The 12,925-nt window shown below is 36.4% G+C and overlaps 1 protein-coding gene across 1 annotated transcript in view; it reads left to right on the forward strand.

The window, feature by feature from the left end:
• The window catches only part of LOC149550229 (Insulinase (Peptidase family M16) family protein), a 245,853-nt gene that overhangs the window by 92,584 nt on the left and 140,344 nt on the right, over positions 1–12,925 (forward strand). The window contains exon 9 of the mRNA XM_089793326.1: positions 6,058–6,206. Coding sequence (XP_089649452.1) covers positions 6,058–6,206 — 149 coding nt within the window. The remainder of the gene's footprint in view (positions 1–6,057; positions 6,207–12,925) is intronic.

The raw sequence follows: 12,925 nt of genomic DNA on the forward strand, positions 1-12,925 counted from the left end.
AGCTTTGCCACATTTGTGCAAGCATAACTTTGATTGTGTAGTACGAATTTGGGAGAAAAGTGAATAAAAAGAAGCAATTGGATTCGAAGCTTTGACTGGAAGCAATTGTAATAGAGAAAATTAGAAGCTTTGATTGTAATTTGTGCTTATTGTCTTGATTCATGTTATTATTGTGTGTTTAATAAAAAAGCATAGTGATTTAAGAAGCAATCAAAGCCGAAGCTTTGACTGGGAGCAGTTATGGAAATATATAGCTAGAAGCTTTGTTTGTAGCTTATACTTCTTTCTTAGTTGTTAGAAGTTGTAATCTTTCCTTGGTGTATTTATAAACCAAGGTTAGAACTCCGTTCTTTATTGTTGTAATATATTAGGATATAAGCCAAGGTATCCTAATGTATTACATGAAGATGTGTAATTACATGTAATGCAAGTTACATATGTATATAAAATATGTAATGCTAGTTGCACGTGTAGTTGCATTTAACCATATATTTTCTCTTTTAGTTGGACTAGGTCAAAGTTGGTTGAGTTGCTCCCACTTTTTCCTCCATCTTTTTTCTCAACTCCTGTGCCTATATAAAGGAGTGCCTCATTGTAAAAATCATCTTTTGTTGTATGCAAGAAAGCTTTGCCACATTTGTGCAAGCATAACTTTGATTGTGTAGTACGAATTTGGGAGAAAAGTGAATAAAAAGAAGCAATTGGATTCGAAGCTTTGACTGGAAGCAATTGTAATAGAGAAAATTAGAAGCTTTGATTGTAATTTGTGCTTATTGTCTTGATTCATGTTATTATTGTGTGTTTAATAAAAAAACATAGTGATTTAAGAAGCAATCAAAGCCGAAGCTTTGACTGGGAGCAGTTATGGAAATATATAGCTAGAAGCTTTGTTTGTAGCTTATACTTCTTTCTTAGTTGTTAGAAGTTGTAATCTTTCCTTGGTGTATTTATAAACCAAGGTTAGAACTCCGTTCTTTATTGTTGTAATATATTAGGATATAAGCCAAGGTATCCTAATATATTTCTTTTTTGTCCTTTTTCCACTACATCTTATTTTGTCATCTAGTGGAATATGTGAGGACAAATATATATTGTAATTTCTAATTTTAGATTATTCCTCCTTAAGAGGAATCTCACACTTGGCCTCACACACTTATGAATGGTGGCATTCATAGACATGGGAGTTACATTCTAACTCCTCTCTCTCATCTCTATTTAAGAGATGACCCTCTTCTCTCATTTAACAATGAGGTTTCTTCCTCTTCTCAATTATTGTATGAGCATTGCTCTCTATCTCTCTCTCTCTTCCTTCTTAGGCTTTTCATGCCTCATTCATAATGTCACAAGGGGTTTTCTTTGCTTTCCCCTTTCCAAATATCTTGTCTCATGGTGTTGGAGCTTGAAGCTTTCTCTCTCCTATTTTATGGTAATATCTTTTCATTCATTTACTCACTTAGATTCTTTCCTGGTATTGCTTATTTACAGATTTCTTTTTCCATTTCTAACATTAGTTCATAAAATAGTTAAATTATTCTTACTTTTAGGAGTCTTTGTGCCCTAATTGTAAAGCTTTTCATATAGAATTGTAGTTAAAGATTCACCCTGCCCATTACTCGCTCCACGAGTAAGTGCATTCTTTCTCGAAAGATAAGAAGAAAGGATATTGGTAACACCCATTTTATAAAAATCTCTTGACTTCTCGCTTACCTTGAGTTGATCCAAGGAACAATGAAAGGGGGAGCCTTCCTTTTAAGGTAGGAGAGACTCTGTCTCACACGCTGTGGCTGGTCATCCTATTTTGCAACTGGATTTTTACCCAAAACTCTCAGTTGCAAAATATCCACCCAACAGGGTCTTTCTATCTACCACCAGCCATTTCTTATAGTTAAAAATTGACACTGCAAGTTTGCAAATTGAAAGATAAAAAATTATTAGATACATAGAAATCAAAGATTATAAATTAAAATTTGATCACAGTTAGTATAAGTTTATGAGTTATTGACTTACACTTACTGATACATGTTATTGTTTTAAAGTTTTTTAATATTTATCTAATTACTATAGTAAATAAATAAATTTAGTATAGTAAAAAAGGTAAGACTGTTACTGATTATTAGAAATTTAAGAGTAATAGACTATTACTAATTTACTATTATATGCTAGTATAATAAATTATTAATAATGTAACTGTAACGATTTTTATTTAACTAAGTATATTAAAATATATTAATATAGTATGAAAATCAAAATATGCAAGATATAAAATCAGGAGAAAAGATTACAAAGGAATCCTTACTTGGATAAAACACTTCACTCTGTAGAGAATGGAATCTCGACTTGGCAAAAAACTTCTCCTTTTGGCATCAACATCTCTCTGGCGAAACAACGCCCACTCAGGCATCACAGTTTTGAAAGTTTGGAGCAAAAACTATGGGAAACAATGGACTCCGTTGTCCAAGATCCAAACACCCGTCTATCACTGCGAGAAAGAATAGAGGAGAATAAAACGATGGAGCATGTGTCTTTCCTGACATCTCAATTATCCTTGATTCCTTAGCAACCATGGAGCCTATGTTTGTCTTTCCCGACTGCAAAAATTTCCAACCTTGCTGTCTTTCGCTTATGTCTTTCCCATGTGACGTCTTACTCGACTCTCCTCACTTGCGGCGGATATACTAAAACTTTTTAACATTCAACGTAATTTGTTTTTTCTTGTTGACCACAGTCAACGATTTAATTGGCCAGATTTTTGTTTTATGCGTTATATATACTCATATAAACCACTACGAATTAAATATAATATTGAGGCCAATATATTGACCATTTATTTTGTTTGCACTTTCAACCTGCGATAATCCGCTATTTTGACGATATATTGCTGGTTTTTTCAACTATGTTCTATATAATAAATAGTTTATCACAACTCTCCTTTGCTTGTTGAGGTATGTAAGTGGTGAACATTGAACTTGGTGGATAAGATAATTTTATTAATGTCCAACAAATTAACTGTCAAATACAACACAAGGGCCTAACCCACAAAAAGGGCACTAAATGGTACTCTAAGAAAAAAAGAGTAGCACAAGCAACAAGAAACCAATGGAAGCAACAAAGACGAAGTTGAGGAGAAAGGAGGGGGGTGAGGGTGTCCCAAAAGAGAAAACCTCCATTACCTAAGAAACTTGAGCTGTTGAGAAAAATTGCTATACCAAAGGGTAAATTGCAGAATCAATAGCCACTTGACCGCCTCTAAGTGGAAGAAGTAGGTCGAGGCTGAGGATTCGTTCAAGGTCTGATAGACTCAAAGAGACTAGAATGGGGAGGGTACAACTATCTCTTGGTACCCCATGCCATAGAGAGTTGGATGAAAAAGTAGGTGATAAGTTGAGATATGTGTAAGCACACATGATGTTGACATTGAAAAAGGTTATCATGAAGCCTGATGACCTCTTAGAGATAGAAAGCAAGGCACTTCTAATTCATGAATTTGAAGAAGGTAGAAATGTCCTCAGTATCTCTGAAAAGGTGGTAAAACCTCCCATGGATCTCATAATAAATAGGGCATTGGAAAATGAAGTGCTCCTCGAACTTAATTACCCCAATATTGCATAAGTGGCAAATTTTATCTATCTTGTCAAGCAGGTGATCACTCTTAGAGCATAGCCTATGGGAGCCCACCCTAAAGGAACCTAGAGAGATCCTCAGACAATTGGACCATGTTGTGATAAGTAGGATGAGTGGATAGTGATTCTATCTCTCATATCAAGGAATTGGTTTGCATAGAATGCCATATTGCGACAACGGCCTCCATGTGAGTTCACCAAAGTATTATTGATGTATTACTTGTACATGTCCAACTTGATGCACCTGTTCAGTTGTTGCCTAGGGGAGAGAGATGAGGAAGGGTGTCAAGGGAGTACTGGAAGGGGAGGAGATGATCTATCTAAATCCCAATAGACCTTAGGAGGGCCAATGCCTCCGTAAACCACCCACAAACACGACTCGAGGAGATTGGAGCAATCAACTTTGATGAACAATAGGCCAAGCAAGGGTAACTTTGTTTTCGCCCATGAGAATTGACAAAAACACGAAGGTGATGTATAAACCAAACCAAGTCGAAGATGGCCTCAAGTCTAAAGGGGTGAGTCCCAAAATCAATAAGGATGATATTGTGAGGGATGGACTGCTTGCAGTCGATGATGTACTGAAGCAAAGCCCTAATCTGCCGCCAACAAGGAAGGCCCCCAAATAATAGAGCCATAGAAATCAATAGGTTTGATAAGCGTGTCCATGAGGGTCATCTTGGATGTGGTGTCCTAAAAGTAGTGTTGAAAGAACCATCTCTGAAGAAAAGCCAAAGAGCATAGCCTTTGTTGATACAAGGCTAAAGGGCAGGTCATATGCTGAACTGAGGGCCCGAGAACTTGACTCATGGGTAAGTATAAGAAGAAGTGATCTCCACCTCACTACTCCTACAATAGAAGTGGAGGCGAGAGGTGTTTATCCCATCGAAAATGATAACCTTGGTTCTCCCCAAATTAACTGTAAGATGCTAAAAGTCACAAAAAGAGGCAAGGCTATCCAATTGTTTTGGTGAACGGCTTGGAGAGGATGCCAAGATGACAATATCACCAACGAAGAGCAAAATAGAGATCAAAAGCTAGCGTAGGTAACCATATCATGCAAGAGAGTGCTCCTGAAGGAAACTCTCTGAGTCATCAATGTAAGTTTTGACAATTTAGAGGAAAGGGAGTATCCTTGGTTGACCTTGATAGTGCTTCTAATGAAACCTGAAAACCCGAAACAGAGTCCCGAGATGGCCAAAAACCTCCTCATATAATCTCATAATAACAATGAAAAGAATGTTGGAGATGCCAATGTCTCACAGCGTTTGAAATGCGGATCAGAAATAAAGTTTATATAGTCCAAGCATGGCATGGGTAGTGGTGTGTTCCCCCATGATTTCTTTTAGTATGTTGGTGAAGACTTGCTATCTAGATATTAGTCTATATTACTTGAATGATTCTCACTTCAAGCTTCCTAAAAAGATGATGGGGTACTCTAAAATTGTGAAGCTCTAGGTGAACTTTATCCTTTATACACATTACTTCCATTCCTTGTTTTCCCACTTGGCTGATTGTTATAAATTTATATCCATCTTCTTTTAGTCATTTTGTATAAAGGATGAAAAAGATAAACATTTATTTTCAATTGCAAAACAAGAAAATAAACAGGAAATTAACAAATGTCTTTATCAATTATCTTCTACTCTGCTCCTCTGACTCACTTTTTTCCATTCATCTCAGCCTCTTTCTTCTCCTCTTGTTTACAATTTTTGCAAACTTAGATTGACGACATGTTTTAGGGTATGACGGTGCAGCCTATTATGTTGGGACTTCCATGCTTTTTAATTCATTGTTTTATTTGTTTCCTGAGTGTCTTGAAATAGCTTCAGGGATGCTACGCTCTCATAAGACAGTCAAGGAACACTTTGATCTCCCCTAAGCCATGCCAGTGGTGGCCCATTGTTAGATGTTTAGGTTTCCATGAAACTCAAAGAGAAGGGATTCATTTCATCTAACACATTGGAGTTTGGAAACGTTTTGAGATAGTGGCCATCCATCCAAAACAATGAGGCACATATGCAAGACACCTTGTCCTTTACCACTTTCACCGAATTTTTGGGGATATTAAGACAATGGTCAAAAAAGCTATAAACCACTGATACATGTTTTACTAATAATATATGATGTGTATAAAACAAACAAATATAAAAAGCTAAGACTGGCCATCAATTAGTGGTTAAAACCCATAATTTAGTACTGTTCAAGTAATGTTAACATAATTCACATTTATAACAAAATTGGTGGCACCCAAATGATTAGGGTTTGCAATCTACTTGCAACCCAAGGTTAATGAAGTTGCATGTAAACAGAAAGTAGATTTGCAAGGCACTGTATCATGTTTTGCATTATCGATAAATCTGTATTCTATTGTAAAGCTTATCCTCGTTTATATTGAACTGCTGATAATTTTTGACTTTTTTCTGTTGTGATACAGAGGGTGGAGGTAGCTTGTTTGCTCTACTCAAAGTAAAAGGTTGGGCAACATCGTTATCTGCAGGCTGTGATAATGGAGGGTTTGACCGCTGCTCTGCAGGTTACATGTTCGTCGTTAGCATATCCCTTACGGATTTAGGGTTGGAAAAGGTACTTGGTCTTTGACTAGATTAGTTGCCATGTTATGTTCCCTTTATCACATGTTATTTTAGAATGCTGGCAGTGTGTAAATTGTGGCTGTTTCATATGCTTCTTACATTACCTTGTTGCTTTCTTGATTTTCTTGATACGATAGTCTTTATAATAAGGGACAACTCTATTTACTCACATAAGTCCAAATATCTTTTTTTGTTTTGAAATTTCTGTTTACCCGTTTCCTCCTTGTTCTCATTGCAAGAAAGTTTTGAGAATTGCAAAATATTCAAGATGTGATATATTTGCTTATAGTTTAAATTAAAAATTTTTGGTATACTGTTATGTCTGTGGCTCAAGTATATGCTGTGATCTATTCCGTTCTAATGTATTTGCATCTAGGAGTTGAGCTGTTCTGTAGTGTGTTTGTGAGAGAAGTAGGACTGTGATCTTTATATGTTGTCATTCTATGATGGATCTGGTTTCTACTGAGTATTAATCACGCGTGATCAGAAGAAGGCAGTATTCACTATTCAGACATAGAAATGGCCTATTCTGAGGCAATTATTTTGTTTATTTAAAAATCTGCTACCATTTAGCGATCCATTCATAAGAAAATAGCTGTAGGGATTCATTTCCATTAAGTCTGTAATGGGAGGAGGAAGCTGCAGAAAAATTAATGTTTCATGAGAATGTGTTTTTGTTTTGTTGAGGAACATTTTAACACAGATTTAAGAAGAGGATTTCATTTGCACTAACATATATAGTTTATTAAATCTATATGAATGATGTAGAAAAGGCCTTGAGACAAAATAATAGTTTAAATTAAAATTAAGCTAACTCTTCTCACATTGCTAACTATATGTCACGACTAATGACTAATAATGGTGATTAAGAATTGTTAAAAGCTGTCAATGATTATATTAGTCTGAAGTTTCAAGATATCGATTCATATTTGTCAATATTGTTGTTTTTACAATAGATGTATGATTTGTTAAGATATGTAACGGGAAGAGATACCGACTTCTTGATAAATGTTGGCGACCTAATGAACAACAACTTTTACTATTGATTACAATTGGACGACACCTATTTGTTGGGAGTCAAGCATTAGTTGGAGTGTAACACGAGTGATGCGTCTTCTATATTGCCTGGCTCTAAAATAATGTTGCTTGAGTGCAGTGATATAATTTAGAGGAAAGAGATCAACTTGCAAAGGTGGCAAGTAGGAATTAATGTCAGCAATTAGAAAAGTCAAAAGCAAAGATAAAATAGTGTGTGACTTGCTTACGCTAAGAGGAGGTGCAATTTGTCAAGGGGTGCAGTTTCATTAAGTCAATGAGTTGTTAATCTTTTTTTCTTTATTAGTAAATTAGCACGTTTTATTAATAATAGTAAAGTATGCAGTGATAGTCAATGTAAATTTTTAGTAACCCTAATTTCTGCTTACACCATGAAATTCTATTCAAACAAGAGTCTTGCAAATCTGGAAACCACGTTAAAGCCAAACCAACTGGTCTGCAAATGTACAATACAAAGTATAAACCATCTACCCTACCATTTCAAAACTTTGCCTCACAATTCTGGGCATATACAACAATTGTGTTCATTTACATACATATGACAAAAAACTAAGTAGAACTTAGAAACCTGGACACAGTGGGTTGGTCGAAACTAAAAACAGGGTGATGAGCAACCCCTCCAACTCCAACATCCTTGTCTGCTAATGCTATTGATAGCACATGATCTCTGCCAACCCTCTGGTTGTCCATTTCACTCCAGCATCTCACCAGTTTGAATTTGAACTGGCTCTTAACCATCTAATCTCAAGGAACACCTATTGCTACCAACAACTCGTAGTCATGGACGTAATCAATAGTGTAGCCCAAATACTTCTTTGCTTCTTGTTAGTTTTATCCGCATTGCTGCAAATGTAATGGCACTGCATCTTTAGTATGTGTTTTTCAACAATTTAACCATGTAATCTCGAGGAACACCTATAGCTACCAACAACTCCTTGTCATGGACGTAATCAACAATGTAGCCCAAATACTTCTTTGCTTCGTTTTAGTTTTATTGGGATCACTGCAAATGTAATGGCACTGCATCTTTAGTATGTGTTTTCCAAATGCAGCTAATCGTTGAATATGTATATTGAGAATAAGCCAAGAAGAGGCAAGTCCCTTCATGGGACATTGTAATGTCCCCTTTTTAGCATTCATAGCATGATGTTGTCGTTAGCCTATTTCCCCACGGTCCCATAGGCTAACCAGGACATTAAAGGGGCTTAGAGGCCATTTGACCTAGATAGTTTCAGTTGCAAGTCTTTTTGAGGGGTTTTGAGGCAACTTTGGGCATACTTACTATTTATAGTAAGTCATCTTGGATATGGTCGAACATCCAGTGGCAGCGGTATGTCGATGGTAATTGTTTAAAATCGGCAAGAAGACTTGTTTATCATTGATAAAATTTGTTATGCATTGTAAAGTTATTTTATAAAGTTAAATTTAAATGTTTAACTTTATTAATGCATAGACTATAGTTTGTGGGAAAAATTTAAATTAAAAGAGTCCCCTTTATTTTATAACACATTGGAGACATAAGTTACATAAAGAGAGTGATGTTTTATCCCACATTGAGAAAACGAAGGATTGAGCTCTTGTGAGAACACTATAAAATAAAGAGAAGAGCTTTTTTTTAGTAGGCTTGGAAATATCAAAGAAATTGGAAAATTTACTGGAGATTATGTCTCAATAGTTTGAAGGACAAAATCCTTTCAAGCTGGAAATCTTGACGCCATTGAAAGATATGGTTTTGAGATTCAACATGGTAGCAGTCCGAAAAAGCTGATACGAAAAAGCAGTACGAAAAAGCAGAACCGAAAAAAGCAGGCGGAAAAAACAGTCCGTAAAAGCAGATCCGAAAAAGCAGTTCGAAAAAGCAAATTGAAAAAGCAAAGCAGAAGGGGCAGCATTGAAGAAAAATCATTACAGCCATCTACAACCAGGTTCCTTTATTAGTATTGCTTTCTTAGGTGTTATTAGTTTCAGTTGTAAGTGTGCATTATACCAGCATTATCATTTTGTAATCCATGTAAATGCCAAAAGTCTTGGCCATATTTCATGAGCATTGTATTAGAAATTTCATTGCAAATTAAGAAGATAATAGTTGCTGGTGTCATTTAAGCAATTCAATATCATTATTTATCAGCTAGTTAGTTTGCATACCAACTGTTTGTAAAAATGCCAGTTGGCTGTAGGTGTTCATTTCATTCATGATCAGCTTATTAGTTTGCATGCCAATTGTTTGACAAAATGTCAATTGGCTGTAGGTTCTCTTTTTGGCATAAATAATGTTATAATTTTACATTCCAAGTGTTTGTCAAAATTACTAGTTGCTGTAGCTGCATATTGCAAGTAGTTTTAGTCACATATATGCATTGAATATTGTCAAAATTAGTAGCACACTGATGTTAGGTCATTGTGTAGTCCATTTGGAGTCTTCTAGCACAAGATTCTTATTGATGCAAATTGAAAAAAGAGTCATTTAAAGCCAGCTGAAATACTATATCAGTTGCATGTGAATTGTTTGATGAAATTCTTTAAGCTTTCATCATCATTTTTTGAGAGCAGATTTGAGGAGGGTCATTACAGTGGTATCAGAGCTTGCTTGCAAAGTGTTTGACGAAATGTCAAACAACTGAAGTATAAAGATTTTTGGTGTTTGAAGAAGTTATAACCTATTGGGGTTATTACAGTGGTATCATAGCGGTTTCCTGCCATCCTGTGGAGGTCTTATTGGGAATTTGGATTAGCCAGATAGAAAGAAAAATGTTTGACAAAATGAATGCTAGTCCAGATCAGGGAAAGAAAAGATTCTTACAGTTATTAGACACCTTAGCGCAGGTATAGCGATCAACAGAGCAGAGAGCACAGGAACAAAGTCAGAGATTGGAGCTTATGATGCAAATGATGGCTCGTCAAATGAGGTTGAATGCTAACGTAGGTGGAGGAAATAATCAGAATGGTAACAATCAGAATGGGAATAATCAGGACGGGACACATAATGGAGGTGAACAAGTTGGGAACAATTTCGGTCATGCACCCCAGCAAGCTAGGACAGTGAGTTCGAGGCCCATGATTCCCACATTTCCTCCTAGAGCTCCAGAGCAGCCCGTACTAGAGCCCCAAATCACTGATATATAGGACCAGCTGAGGAGATATTGGAAAGCCGGAGGTCCAGATTTTACTGCTGCAATTACCTTTAGGGAGTATATAGATGTGCGGATGAAGCATATGCCTCGTGGACATGACAAGAACCAGAGTTATGAGCTACGGAAGAAAGTAGAGAAACTTCAATTACCATATTATGATGGCTCGGGGAAGTCTACAGCAAGAGCTTGGGTTCAAAGGCTTGACACATACTTTCAAACGAACCCTATGCTTGAGGAAGAAGCTATTAACTATGCAACAATTCACCTGGATGGGTTAGCACACAAGTGGTGGCATCATGGTATGGTCACTATGGGTCATGCACACATTACCTCATATGTGGAGTTTAAGGAGAGACTGATTAAACGTTTTGATAGGCCTAAGGATCGTACCTTCCCTATGACAGGCAGAAATTTGTATGAGGAGTTTAACAAACATGTTGATTCGATACAGGGAGACATTAGCATATCTTCAGGTAATGGTTTATCTGCATCATCTTCACAGGTAGAAGGGGTTACAGACGTTGTGCAGGTTGAGTTAGAAGGTGATATCACAGGCACACCGGATTGTGTGATTGACACAGATAGTGATTCCAGTATAGTTGGGCTGGATGAAGTTACAACAGTTGAGGATACTGTCATGATTGAGGATAGTACAGTTGATTAGAAAGTGAGCATTCAGGACTTTGCAGAAAGTGAGTATCAGGCACAGTTCGATGCTTCTTCAAATGAGATAGAGGCTAGTAGCTCCTTACTTGGTTTGGCACGCCAACTGAAGACAAGGGACAAGAATATTGTCACGGCTTTATCTCATCATGATAGGATACATGGATTGATTGAGAATCACATTTGGATGATTCAACTGTAGGAGAGATAGAAAGGAGTCACAATAGGTTCTTCTTGTGACGATTTACAGTAGATCAAGGAAGGCATGGAGGCAATGAAGTTGGCTCTCTGATGTGAAAGATTTGCATGTTGGTTTTCTTGTCCCTATTGAGGTAGAAGCTTGTGGTGAAGATGAAGATGGTTCTATATGTTTCTTTTGACATCAAAGTGTGGGACACACTTTTCTATCTACCAGGGGAGTCTGATGCAGGAGCATCTTGCATGGAAAAATTAAATTATTAAAAAAAAAAAAAAAAAAAAGAGAAAAAAAAAAAAAAAAAAAAAAAAAAATTCTTGACAAACTTCACCCAACTCAAGGTCCTGGTGCAAACTGCCTCACGTTCGGCGATCTGTCCGCACTCTCAGGAACTCCTGCTCTGATACCACTGATGACGGGCCACACCACCCGTACCAACTCACAACCAAAAATGCAATAATATGGAGACAAGAGAGATGACAAAATGCTTCATAAAAATTCTGATGACGGGCCACACCACCCGTACCAACTCACAACCAAAAATGCAATAATATGGAGACAAAAGAGATGACAAAATGCTTCATAAAAATTCCATTAATACTTGAAATTCATTAGAAGAGATTACATTTGAAGAGCTTACAATTCCAAAACTTGATTACAAATGATAATAGGCCTTTCTTAAATAGGCACTTACCACCCAAGGCATGATTTATCCACAACATTCTAGAATCTCCACAACCTTCTACAATATCTACAACCTTCTAGAATTTCCACCTAAATACAACTAAGCACCACTATGTGGCCCAATTAGAAAATTACATTTCTTTTGTGGATCACAACAAATATTAAATGCATGATGCCACCTACACACCTCAATTAATGGAATAACAGCTATTTTTATTATTTTTCTATGCATGATGCCACCTACACACCTCAATTAATGGAATAACAGCTATTTTTATTATTTTCCTATGCATGATGCCACCTACACACCTCAATTAATGGAATAACAACTATTTATATTATTTTTCTATTTATGCCACCCATGCACCTTGAAAATAGAGATTCCTCTTTTCTCCACTTTTCCTATTTTCTATTTTTAATTATTTTCCTTCCATTTTCGTCACTTGCTCTCTCCTCCACAATTTTTTTTTTTTTTTTTCCCCCTTTTTTTTTCTCTTTTTTTTTAATAATTTAATTTTTCCATGCAAGATGCTCCTGCATCAGACTCCCCTGGTAGATAGAAAAGTGTGTCCCACACTTTGATGTCAAAAGAAAGATATAGAACCATCTTCATCTTCACCACAAGCTTCTACCTCAATAGGGACAAGAAAACCAACATGCAAATCTTTCACATTTTATTTTTTTGCTGATGCATGATGCTCCTGCATCCGACTCCCATGGTAGGAAAAATTTTGTGAATATGGATTCACAAAATGAAGTAGCCACTGTTGACAGATTTTTTTTTTTTTCCCTCTTCCTCCAACACATAGCTGGAACAAGTATCCGATGCTCAAATTTCTCCTTTGCAATGAACTGTATCCAAGTATAAATCTCATCTTCATCCAATCTTGTTGAATTAATCGCACCTGTAATAAATCCAGCAACACCATACCAATCTTCCTTTGCATACCATACATGGCTAACAAGATCCTCATGCAAAAA

The sequence above is a fragment of the Cupressus sempervirens genome, chromosome 7 (genome assembly GCF_028749045.1).
Source record: "Cupressus sempervirens isolate cs-2001-9-10 chromosome 7, ASM2874904v1, whole genome shotgun sequence".
NCBI classification, from domain to species: Eukaryota; Viridiplantae; Streptophyta; class Pinopsida; order Cupressales; family Cupressaceae; genus Cupressus; species Cupressus sempervirens.